At 35.9% G+C, this 13,911-nt stretch overlaps 1 protein-coding gene across 1 annotated transcript; it reads right to left on the reverse strand.

The window, feature by feature from the left end:
• Positions 1–1,784: 1,784 nt before the first annotated feature.
• Positions 1,785–2,671, reverse strand: LOC149497669 (uncharacterized). The gene is made up of 2 exons (XM_089719248.1): positions 2,615–2,671; positions 1,785–2,234 (listed from the first exon to the last, which is right to left on the reverse strand). Exons 1-2 carry the CDS (start codon positions 2,669–2,671, stop codon positions 1,785–1,787), a joined length of 507 nt encoding a protein of 168 aa, XP_089575374.1.
• Positions 2,672–13,911: the final 11,240 nt, after the last annotated feature.

Consider the following 13,911-nt stretch of genomic DNA (forward strand, 5'->3'; position numbering starts at 1 on the left):
CAGCGCCGTTTGATTGTCGAGACTGTGGAAGACTGGACTGCTATTTTTCTAGATCTTACTTTTGAGGGAGTCAGATGGACCAGCCCCTGGTGGCGAGTCATAGTTTCTTCTTACATGCTTTGTGTGCCTCTGTGTGGCTTGACCATGGCATTGGCTTATTATTTTAGTGAAGTAGCTAGGCAGTAGGGTCGTCATCAGGCTGTCCGTGATTACATGCGGTTCGAGGGTGGCCTTATTACCCAACAATTCCTGTCTCACTTTATTTCCACTTGGCCTAGTCCCACGATTGTACTTATTTTTGATGTGGCTGATACTTCTTTATCAGACTTGTACCCCTCTTGGCTGTAGGCTTATTCTAGAGTTGGTGCTGATTCAGTGTCGGCTGATTTGTTGATAACTAGATTTCTGTTAGGACCTGGCATGTAGATGCTTCTATCCTACTTTCTAATGAAATGTAATAGACAATTATTGGTAGTGCAATTATATGAATGTGTGCACTTATTATGAATGAAATGTCTTATTGCTTGAAATGCTTGACATATTTCCTGCTATTCTAGTACATCAAAGTAATTCACAACATTTGTATATTAACATAAACTTAGCAAAACACGCTTAAGTTAATAAGAACACAAAAGGAGAATTCATTAATTAGGCTTTGCAATGAACATTTCAAGCAATACATAAAATTTCTTCGGGCTATTCAAATTGACTGGTTCGATAAATTTATTGCCTTCCATGTCTGATAGCTTCACTGTACCTTTGGAAAACATTCTCTTGATCAGAAATGGGCCCTCCTAATTAGGCTGGAATCCCCTCAGGTCATGAGTGTTCGGCCGCATCTGTTTTAAAACCAAATCTCCTAACCTTAGTAGCTTTGGCTAAACTCTTTTATTGAAGTGCTTAGCTATTCTCCTTTATAGAGCTGATCCATGAACTGGGCCTTAAGCCTCTTTCCATCTAGGAGTGCTAATTCTTGATAGTGATTTTCTGCCCACTAACATTCTGGAATCTTTGATTCCATCATTATGTGAAAGGACTACACTTCTATCTCCGTTGGTAGTACAACTTCCATTCTGTAGACTAGAGAGTAATGAGTTGCCCAATTTACAAATTTACTGTGGTTTTGTATCCCCATAAAGCATACTGTATCTTGCTCGACCAATCACGATGATTTTTTGCCGTTTTCCTCAATGTCTTGATGTTTTTGTTTGCGGCTTCCACTGCCCCATTAGCTTGTGGTCTGTAAAGTGAAGATTTATGGTGTTCAATTCCATATTTCTCTAGCAATGTCCTTACTTTTGCTTGGAACTGGACTCCATTATCTATCACTATATGATAGGGGATTCCATATCTATAAATCAGGTGCTTTTCAATGAACTTGGCCATTTGCTTGGCGCTGATGTTTTTGAATGATTCTGCTTTAACCCATAGTCCACTGCAACCACTATAAATTCGTGTCCATTAAAAGCAAGTGGTGAGATTTTGCTAATGATATTTATTCCCCAAGCTGCAAATGGGCATGGCAAAATAGAAGGATGTAACTCTGAAGGTGGAATGTGACTTAGGTCTCAGTGACTTTGACATTCGAAGCACCTTTTCACAAAAGAAATACAATCCCTTTCTATTATTGACTAGAAGAATCCCTATTTGAGAATTTTCTTAGCAAGTGCTTTTTCGTTCGTGTGGGTGCCGCAAACCCTTATATGGATCTGTTCTATGATCCTTTTAGTTTCTTTCTTCGATGCGCATCTTAACAGTACCCCGTCTGACATTCTTTTGTACAACTAACCGTCTAAGACTACGAATTGTAATGCCAAATGTTGTATAGCTCTTCTGTCATCTCTAATTGCTGAATCTGGATATACCCTTTTAGTCATCCACTGCAAGACATCATAAAACAATGACTGTTCATCTTCCTTGATATCCATAACCCTTTCGCCCTCATAACACGAAATGCAACCTGAAGACATCATAAATGGTTGCTTAGGCATAACTGAAATCTCTTCCCAAGCTAATGCTAAATTAGCTAAGGCATTTGGTACTCGATTGTTTACTCTGCTCGTGTGTGTGGAGGTTACCTTCTTGAAGTTTTGAATAACAATGTGTAGGTATTCAATATAGGGTTTCAGCTTGTCTTCTTTAACTTCCCAATTACCATTAGCGTGCTCAATGACTAATTTAGAATCACTGATAACTTCAAATTCTTTGGCTTTACTGCAATTAGAGCTTCTAACCTAAATAGGCAGGCTTCATATTCTACCATGTTATTTGTGACTACAAACTGTAACCTCTTCAGCATCAGGATAACCTCTCCTTATGGAGATTCTAGCAAAATGCCTACCCCAGCTCCCTTTCTATGAGCTAAACCATCAAAATAGAGCTTCCATCCTTTCTTCTCTATCAAATTTAGATGTTTATCGGGAAATTCAATCTCCCATTCTTTATTGTCTTCCACTGGATGTGTTGCTAAGAAGTCTTCAACTGCTCATCCATTGATTGTTTTCTTTGTGACATATTCAATATCAAATTCTGATAGTAGGATTAGCCATCTCGCTAGCTTCCCCACTAGTGCTGGTGTTCCATATAAATATCTGACTGGATCCAATCTTTATACCGCTATCACCTTATAAGACTGAAAGTAGTGTCGAAGTTTTCTAGTAGCCCATGCCATTGCTAAGTAAGTCCTTTCAATCAAGTTATATTTCTATTCATTTGGAAGAAGCTTTTTGCTCAAATAATACACTGCCTTCTCAACATTGGCTTCATCAGCTTGTGCTAACATGGCTCCAATTTCAGCATCTTCCATTGTCAAGTACAAAATCAAGGGTTTCCTTAGCTTTAGTGGGCATAAAATTGAGGGACTTGACAAATATTCCTTGATTTTATCAAAAGCTGTTTGGCAGTGATCGTTCCACTTTATTGGTTGATCTTTCCTTGAAAGCTTGAAGATTGGGATCACATACTATAGACAACTTTGATATGAACCTGCTGATATACTGAATCTTTCCCAAAAAACTACTTACTTGTTTTTCCATCTTGGGTGGCTCCATTTCTTGGATCACCTTAATCTTGTCTGGATCGATCTCTATTCCTTTAGGTCCTACTATGAACCCTAACACTTTCCCAGAAGTCACCCCTTGTACAAACTTCTTTAGGTTCAACTGTAGCTTGTATTTAATCACTCTGTCCATGAACTTCTCCAAGGCTGCTGGATGCTCTTCTGGTGTCTTCGTTATGAAAATCATATCATCAATATACACCTCTATTCTCCTTGTCAATCATGTCATGAAATAATGTAGTTGCCATTATTTGGTAAGTAGCCCCGACGTTTTTTAAGCTAAACAGCATCACCCGATAGTAGAAAGTACCAAACTCTGTTGCAAATGTTGTTTTGACCTTGTCCAATAATGCTATAAGTATCTAGTTATACCCTACAAACCCATCCTAATAGAGTAGCATCCCATCATTGTTGCACTATCAATCAAGATATCAATATGAGGGAGAGGAAAATCATCCTTTAGTGATTGTTTGTTCAGATCCTTGTAGTCCATACACATTCTGACCCTTCCATCTTTCTTAAGGACTAGGACTATGTTTGCTAGCCATTCTGGATAGTGAACCACTTCAAGAAATCCTATGTCTATCTGCTTGATCACCTCCTCCTTAATCTTCTCAGTCCATTCTGGTCTCAACCTTCTTCTCGTCTGTTTCATTGGCTTGGCTCCAGGATATAGATGAATTTGGTGCTTAACTATAGACTTGTCTATCCCTGGCATGTCCTCATAACTCGATGCGAATGCTTCTTTTTTGTCCATGAGTAGATTTTGAAATTTTGTGTTTAACTCTGGCATTAGGTTTGGCCCAATTAATAGAATTCGTGGATTATCTTTTGTACCAATATTAAATTAAAGCATCCATGATGAGTTAATGTCAAATATGCGTATGTGCTTATCAACTCGATGAATGTAACCATCATGAAACACATCAAACAAGTAAGCAAAATTAAATTTCATTTCATTAAATAGTATAGACAGTTCATTACAACTAGATTCCTCTCTAACAGAAATAGACACATCAGTAGAGTCTCCAGCTTCCTCAAAGCTTTCCTCGATACAGGCCCTTATTGCTTTCAGAACTTGCTAAGTAGGGTTCTCTTCTTCTTTGCTAGTGCTTGCTTTCTTCTTCTCTTCCTTCTTGGTTGCTTGTGGCCCTTCAACCCCCTCTTTCTCGGGGTCTCTCACTTCTTTCTGCTCTTCCTTTGACTCGGACTTTGGTTCCTTGGGCTCAACCGCCAAGATGTCAATTACATCTGTTAAAATTTCAAGACCGGGGTATGTCTTTCCCTTATGCTCAAAAGGCTCAATAGGCAGACACGGAGAGGAATGCTCACTCGAACAGATGAATCATCCATCCATATCTAACCAGCCATATATATCTATGGTGTTCTCCCAGTTTTGTACCCCAGGTCCATGTAGCTTCTCTGAGTGTGGATCTCAAGTAACTCTGTAATGCCTTGCTAATTCTTTCCCAAAACTTTCCCTTCTTCGTAGTTCATTCTTTTCATGATGTTGGAGACAATGGCCCCCATGTCAGTGCTCAAAATAGCAATATGAAAATCGGTCCATGGGAAGATTACTTGCTTATCCACATTGACTGTAGCTACACTCCTTTCATTAGTAGCCGAAATGGTGATGACTTCACCATTGAAAGGAAATTTGATTTTCTGGTGTAGCGTTGATGGTACTCCTCCCAAAGAAATGGTACCATGGGTGCCCCAAGAGTAGGGCAAATGTTGGGGGAATGTCAGGCTCTAAATCAAATAATTCCATGTTAAACTTGGAAAGCGGCTTTAAAAGACATACATATAGGCTGACTCGTTATCTATTATCACATTCCTGGTAACACTCCCTTTGACCTCGGCTTTCATAAGCAGTGCCTTAGTGTGATTCCTTGCTAGGAAGTTCATCATCAGAAAAGGTGACAGCGAGGGGATTATGTTGAACTATCCCTATAAAATCAACCGGAGAAATAGATGATGAAACCGAAATCTATACCACGCTTTTAGCATAGCTTCTTAATGTTTGTTTGACGATACTAGCAGGTCCCACATGCTTACATTTGCATAGATTCTTTTCATTTGTTTGATTAGAGCATCATCTTTAGTCTCAGTCTTTGTTACACCCAATGAGCTAGCCTTTTCTTTCTCCTCTCGAGGCTTAATCATATCTGGCTGATAGATCCGACCACTTTGGGTCATATGGCTTCCAGTTCTCACTTCTTCCTCTTCCTTGCTACTCTATATGTCCAGAGTAACGGGATGTACAACTACCTCATTGTCACTTCCTACCCAAGCTTGTTCGGTTTAATCTAACCATTCTTCATCATTGTCCCAGACGTTCAGCACCATAATATAAATTTGCTCCAACAACATCTCTCTCTCTCTCTCTCCTCCTTTTCTTTTTCAAATTCGGTCAGCACCTCCTCATGATTCTTTCCATACTCAACCATGTACAATTCCTTAGGAGGTAGCACATTTCTAAAATTAGAGAGTGGATTAGTCCTCATGCTAGGTCTTGATTTTTCAAGATTAGTCACCTTACCATCATCTATTAGGTTCCGGATCTCATGCCTTAAATGCAAGCAGTTATCAGTGGTGTGGCTCTTGCTCTGATGGAAGTGACAATAAGCATTTTGGTCAAAATTCTTTGGCAGAATTGTCAGAGTAGGTCTCAGTGCAAACGGTCATAACAGACCCACTCATTTAACTTTCTCAAAGACTCTAGAGAGAGGAGTGCCAAAATTAGAAACTCTTATCATCGGCACATTTGTGGCTCTCAAAGCTAGAGTGGCAGTTGTGGTGTTCTTGTTGTTGTTTGGGGTCTTGGCTGACGAAATGCCCCTTGGAACCTAGTCCTACTAGAATTTCCGGTGCAGTTCCTATACTTCTTATCTTCCCTAATCTTGTCTTTGATGGCAATCCTCACCTCATATACTTAAGAAAACTCAGTCAGTGGCATATAATACAGCTTCTCACGGAAGGTCGGTAGAGTCCCCTTTATAAAGATCTTGATATGCTCATTGATATCTGGATGGTGCGTCATCTGCGTGACCTTGGCTCTCCATCTAGCCATATAATCCGTAAAGGTCTCGTCTTGTTTTTGCACAGTCGTTTGTCAAATTGACACTCATTTGAAGGTTTTAAGCGTATTCTTTGAGAAAACCGTTGTTAGCTCATTCCAATCTCTTCTTACTTTCTTGTCGAGATTGTAATACCAAGTTTGGGTAGATCCCATTAAGGACATTAGGAACATCTTCAAGATATCCCTTGATGGCAGACTCACCAACTCCATGATTGACTTATATAGCATGAGGTGCACTTTAGGGTCACCATTTCCATCGTACTTTGCCACTTTTGGCATCTTATAGGTCATTGGGGTAGCTTGCTTCAACTCCAAATCTTCATCATCATCATCATCATCTATGTCCATGTATTGGTCCATTCCCTTGGACTTCATGAACACATGTAGCTTCTTGAGCTTCTTATCTAGCTTCTCAGAATTTTCTGAGATGACTGGTTCTGGCTTGGATTTCCTTGTTGGCATCTTCTTTGAGAAAAACTCTTCATCTTGCCAAGTGTCATCGATTTGCTCCTTTTTTTTAAACTCAACTTTAGGCTCTTCATCCTCAATAACCACCTGCTCTTTACCCTTATCGGTTCAGAGGAGCTTCTCGAGGCTAGATGCTACTATTTTCTCAATCATCTTCTCAATATCAGCGATGGGAATATCAGTCTCACCCATTTTATCGGTAGAAGTAGAAGCTAGAACTGACAAATCTATTTGGACTGGAGAGTTCTCAATCTCAAGGCGGGAGCCTGAAGAACTGATAGTAGCAGAATTAAACAAAATTGAGGGGGGTTGAAGGCTCTTCAACTCTAACAGACGATTGTCCACTCTCAACCAGCTAGCTTATTTTAGAGCTTTATCTTTTCGAGGTGCAATCTTGACTGCATAAAATACATGTTAGCAAACATGACATGATGCATGTGTGAGTGAATGCATGAAAATGAAATGGCATACAACAATGCGACTATACAATCACAACGTCGTGAGATGCAACTAATGCTATATTCCATCGTAGCTTTATCACGACTGCTCAAATCCAAAGTCGGAGAAAGGCTCTATTACAACTGCCATGCTATCGCAATATATCTTCATTAGCTTGGAAATAGAATCAACTACGATGAGCTCAGAAATAAAATTCTTTAGCCAAATAGAATGAGTTGCCGCCCCATAACATGCAATGTACTCAGCATGCATAGTAGATGAAGCTACAAGAGACTGTTTAATGCTTTTCTAAGATATAGCTCCACCAGCTAATATGAAAATGTACCATGAAGTGGATTCATATGATCTAAACAACCAGCAAAATCTGAATCGGAGTAACCCATCACCTCAAGTTCTTTAACTTTCCTATAAACAAGCATATAATCTCTAGTATGCTTCAAATACCGCATTACTTTCTTAGCAGCCACTCAATGTTCCCAACTAGGATTAGACATGTATCTACCAAGCACACCCACAACATAAGAAATATCAAGTCTAGTGCATAACTATTGAGGATGTCGTAGTTTTCCTAAAGGTGATTGGAGAGGACCAAATCAAATGGGCTTGATTTATTTTATTTAGAAAAGTAATTTTCTTTTATTAAACCCGTTTAATCCTTAGAAAAAGGTTCTCTTACTTTGGTAAAAGTTTTATTTTGGAGTCACCACCATTGTTAGAAAAAAATTCTTGAATTAGTCGATTCTTTGGAATTAATTAATCCGGTTTTAAACTAGAGATAGGGTCTGGGAGTTTGGTATGGAATGGGAAGGTGTTAGGCACCCATTTCGCCCGGTTAAACCGGCCTCCTTGTTGTCCAAAAATTCACAATAATTAATAATGAGATTAACTTTTAATTGAAGTGCAAAATGATTTTAATGAAAATTTTTAAAAAACTATGTCATTGATACAAATTATTGTAAACATAATAAACATGAATCATAAAGCATACAGAAAGAAGGAAGGAGGAGAAAAGAGTTACAAAACCAACCTAATTAATACAATCTACCCTCACCCGTCCAAATTTCCCAAACCCAATCTAATTATTATAAAAAAAGGCTCTTCAATGAGATCTGTTAAGACCTCTTATATTTTGCATTAATTGCAAAAGCACAATAATAAAACATACAAACACAAAAGTAAACTTATTAATAGAATAATAACTCATAGAACGCCAAACTTCCAACAATCACACAATCACAAATATAACGAAATGATGCATGTTAGAGGTACAAGATTAATATATAAAGGGGTTAGAACAATAATAATAAAGGCATTAAATTAAAAAGCATGAAATTAAATGACAGAAAAAGTAAAGTGCTTCTAATGTAAAGAGCATTAATTAAAGGACAAGAAACTAAAGATTAATCAAGGTTTAAGCTCATGATCTTGATGTTTATTAATGAAGATGAATGAATTTGTCAATCACAGCTCTCAATCTTGTTTTTGGTATTTATTTGATCAATTTGTGACCAAATACGCGTTCCAAATCCTTCAGCATTGGAGCTAGGTCACTGGATCTCCGAATTAGGACATTTATTGAGTTTTTATACATTCAGAGCCTCTGAATCTGAGGGCTTTGTGCCACAGAGAGTTATGGCGTGCGCTACAAGTTTGTGGCGCACGCCACACTTAGTGGCGCAGGGCTTTGCTTGATCAGAAAGGCTTCTGGCATGAACAGGATGAAAATAGGGGAATCTGAAGTTATGTGGCGTGAGCCACATGCCTGTGGCGCATGCCGCATGTAGTGGGTTGCGCCACTAGCTTATGCCGCGCGCCACAGAGGCATAGAAATCCCCTTTGTGGTTGATCCTAGGTTTCCCTCACAATCAAACCCAGAATAGATGTTTAAGGCACCGAAAAAGAAAAGGAAAAGATGGAGAAAAGAGTTTTAGGTTCTCAGAAACTACCTCTTGGAAATTCCTTGAAGATCAAATAGAAATGGATGAAGGAACCCAACTCTTTGATCTTTGATCCAACAATTTCAGATTGAAATTAAAAACGTATTTTTGGGATTTCTAGTTTGATTAAGGGTTTTTTTTATCAAAAAAGCAATGGCTCACAATCTTAGAACAAAGGGAAACAGTGGTTTCCTTTGATTTCTTAGATTGAGTTTTGAAATTTCAAGAGTTTCCTTAAGCTACCAAAAATCCCACCCCTAGGCTCACCCCCCTAATGTCTATTTATAGACATTTGAGGGTCGGGTGGCCCCATCTAGGGCTGACCTGGCAAAAATGTCACTGTCAGGCCCGCAACAGGACCGCGTCCACTTTTATTAAAATGGACTAAGGCGACATGCAAAACGAGGCAGTGCACTGGGAAGTGTGTCGAGCGATCCTGACGCGCTTCTAGGGCTCAGTTTGTCGCGAAGCGCCTAGTGTCTAGAAAAATTAAAAGTGGTTAAACACATATATAATCTTAACCATAGACTATTGATCCAAAAACCAGAGTGATTAGAAATCTCGATCCAATTTTCTATGAAAAACGGGATATCATCACTGAACCTTTTAGGGGCAAAATTTGAGCGTTTACACCTGCATACATTAAACTCTCCACTACACTAGAATAAGGGATATTAACCATAGATTGCTTCTCAATTTCATTCTTGGGACATTGATTCTTACTGAACTTGTCTCCATTTGTCATTGGCACATGCCAAGGCTTACAATTCTCCATATTGAAACGTTTGAGTACTCTATGTAAAAACTTTGTGAAAGTCCCAAAACTTTTCCAGACCTATCTATAATTTCAATCCCAAGGACAAAAGATGTAATACCCTTAGTTTGGCAATCTCGGATATTTTGATTATTATGGTAATTAGTATTATTCAAAAGGATAGAATAATTGGAATTACTTTAAATTATTAATTGGGAACTATTAATTATAAGATATGATGTTTAATGGAAATCAATTTTGTTATGAAAATCAAATTGGAAGAATGTTAAATGAGCTTAAGCTTTGATGACGAGAAGCTAGCACGAGAAGATCCTTAAGCTAGCACTTTGATTTAGCATTTAATGGATTAATGTTAAATCATAAAACATTTGATTAAGGTTTAATTGTTTACATATCTCCTCAATCTGGTAGTTCTCGGTATTCTAACTTGTTTAGTAATTTCAGTTATCCGAGTAATCTAGAAATCGGAAATGATGAGAAACACTATATTTAGAGGGTATTAATATTAATTAAATGAAAATTAAAGCCTTTATGAATCAATTTAAAAGATTAAAGAGAATTGAAAATGAGTTAAAGAAGAATGATTTCCCAGTAAAGCACAATTTTACCCGAAAATCTCAAAAATTGGTAATTTTGGTATGATATTACTTAAACGGGGTTGAAATTATTAAATACACTTGGTTTATACCTAATTGGGACTAAACTAAAGTAATTAAAAAGATTTAGGTGCAATTGTATGAAAAGAAAAACAAAGGAAGGATTAGGGTGCAAAAGGGCAACCAAAGGACATGGGAGGAATTACTATGAAAGTCTTTGATTGCCAACTATTTATAATGAGTCATAAGGCACCTCTTGCTCATTTTTTGCAAAAAGAAAGGGAGAAAACTCTTAAGGCAAGCTAAAAGTGCATAAGTTTTAAAGAATTTTCAAGTGATTCATAAGGAAATGTTAGTTATTTTCTCTTCCTCTTTCTTTTTCATAGTTTAATTTTTTATTTCCATGAACTTTGGTATGAGGTGCTTGCTTATTGTTGCTAAATTGGTGAAGATGAAGTGATTAAAAGTGTTTTTAAGATGATTTAAGATGATTGAGAACGATTGAATATGAATTTGATGTCAAGTTTGCATAATTGACTAAATTAGTTAATTTTAACCATTTGATTGATATTCTATGTATCAGATATTATGGTATATGAAAGATGATTTTGTTAACTAAGCATTAGAAGAGTTTTATGCATAAATTAGTGGTGTATGCAAGTTAAGAATGCTTAAGAAGGTAAAGTATTGCATAAGTCTATTACAATTGAGCATCCTAAAATTCAGTCACAAAGATTGACTTAGTTAAATAGGTAAAAGAATTCCAAAAATTATGAAATTTTATAGAGAAGTATTTAAGACATTGGGAAGGTTGTGGTAAAAAGGCAAGTGCAATGGACAAATGGAAATAAAATTATAGCTAGATTTATGCAGGCTGCTCACTGGAAAACTTGACTGAGATTGAGTTACAATCATTGGGCTATTTGGCTATGAAAATAAGCTTTAAAATTCATGAAACTTTATATGGATGTATCATGAGATGTGAGGAAAATGCTATTAAAATTTCAAGATAAATGGATTCAAGGAACTAAAGTTATAGCCAAAAGAAGATAGACTGCTCATATGATTAAAATGTTGTATTCTAATCATTAGTAATGAATTGAGCATACTTTTGATATGTTATTAACTCCCATTATTTTAGTTATTATTTTTATGATTCTAGGATGAGATTAATTATTATAAATGAAGTAGTTCATGCCTAAAATAAGGACAAATTGTTCTTGGTCAAGCATAGAGAAATTAAAGGAAAAACATGAATACTACATTCTAATACTTAAATTTGCATCCTTATGATAGTTTGTGTCTGTCTAATGTGTAGTATGGAGTTAATATGAATATTAATTTCATGCTACAACTTCTAAGAGGAGAGGATTAAAAGAGAAGTAATAGGTAAAGGAGAGGAGCTAGGGGAGCCTTCTAGCTCAGGTTAGTGCACTATATCTATAACTTATGTTGTTTAGGTGATGAGTAAAATAGTTTTAAAGAAATGTTTTATGAAATGTTACAAAGGTACAAGCAATAAAGCTATGTTTTTATGTTATGAGTTCTAATAAGAGAAAAGTTAATTTGTTTATCAAATGTTTCATTCAATGGAATTGAATTCGAGTATGATTATTGTAATTATGAATTGATTGTAAAGAAAAAAATATTAAAGATAAAGTTAAATGTGTTTTATGCAAAACAGTAAAGATTAAATATTAAATGTTTTACAATGGTTGAAAATGAATTTCAAACTACACTTTGAATGGAAAACGGAGGATGTTGACCATTGACTCTTATAGTATGAGGGGTGGTCTTGAAAGAATGAAAATAGAAGTGTTTTGAGCTAAATGATATGTTGCTCATTATGGTTTATAATTGATTTATAATGGAGATATTTTGAAAAGTCTCACAGCTAAATGTATGACATACTTAATACCCGATATCACTTCATTTGTTGAAGTTGATTTTGTGATTGATATGGATATGACAATGAAAGATATGAAAAATGATATTGTTCCCTCCTAGATGAGGTAGAGATTGTCTCTCTTCTATTGATATTTATATCACAGATTGATGTTGAGATAATTTTGTCTTGATGAGCTCATAAGGCACTGATGGCCCTTCGGATTGAGTCTATATAAGATGTGGAGACAAAACTACTGATTAATGATTTATTGATAAATTATAATATCTCCATTGAATTGATTTGTTTTTAGTGAGCAAATGAATAGGATTTAACTGATAAACTTATTTATCATCTCTATCTAACTGAATTGTTTTCAGTAAGCAAATGATAAGCATTGACTTGAAAGAGGTAATATTGAGATTATTTTTCAGTAATCTTAAATACCTAATGGTGAAGTATCATTTATATTATGTAATTTATATAGTGCACTACTGAGCCTTATGCTTATCGATAATCGTTTTCTATATTATCGCAAGAAAAAGGAAAGAAGGAGAAGTAGGAGAGAGAGAGAGTCCTACAGAGCGTTGAGCTCTTTATATAGCTTTAAAAGGTGAGCTACTGAGGTAGCCATTGCCTTATGAATAATCTCATTGGATTTTGTATGATGTATAACAGAGACTGGTTACTAATATATATATTGAGCAGACTAATGCAAATGAAAGCTATATAAGTTTACAGTAATGTGTAAATTATAAAGCACTTGAAAAGTTCTAATTATTTTTAAAACTAACTTATCTTAATGTGTATGTGATCTTCCTTCTAATGGGCTTATAGTTAATGGTTTCATCAATGTATTTTAATATGTAAGTGTGTAATGTATAAAGGATTTTTAGTTAAAATCTTTTGATTGGTGGAATGTTTATATCTTTTGTATAAAGGCAATTTATTAAGTTCAACATTTTATCAAATATGAGTTTTGAAATTATTACAACTTTTGCATCTTATAAATAGGAAGTTAAGCCCTTTATAGTATGTTTCTTAAGTTCTTATGTAGACTAAGTGCTTGATAAACATATTAAGGGCAACATGTCATGTTTTACCATAGGGTAAGGTGTGATAAAAACTGCCTCACCTAGGTCTTTCATATCAAAGGTTTTGGACAACAAAAGTTTAGTCTCAAGCAATAACCCCAAATCATTACTAGCCAGCAAAATATCATCAACATATAAAATAAGGAAAATAAATTTCCTCCTACTAACCTTATGATATATGCATTGATTAATCTTATTTTCAATAAAATCAAGGTCAGTCACAACTTTGTCAAATTTCAAAACCATTGCCTAGAAGCCTATTTTAGCCTATAAATAGATCTATTTAACTTACACACCATATGTTCTTTACCAGGAATCACAAATCCCTCAAGTTGCACCATAAGAACTTCATCTAAGTTTCCATTCAAAAAAGCATTTTTCACATCCATTTGATGAAGTTCTAAATCAAAATGTACAACTAAAGCCATAGTAATTCTAAAGGAATCTTTGGTGGAAATAGGAGAAAATGTTTCATTAAAGTCAATACCTTCACTCTGGGTAAAACTCTTAGCTACCAATTTACCCTTAAATCTATCTATTTTTCCATTTGAATCCCT

Source organism: Jatropha curcas, chromosome 3, assembly GCF_041381405.1.
Source record: "Jatropha curcas cultivar XTBG-Jc1 chromosome 3, XTBG_Jcur_1.0, whole genome shotgun sequence".
Classification (NCBI taxonomy): Eukaryota; Viridiplantae; Streptophyta; class Magnoliopsida; order Malpighiales; family Euphorbiaceae; genus Jatropha; species Jatropha curcas.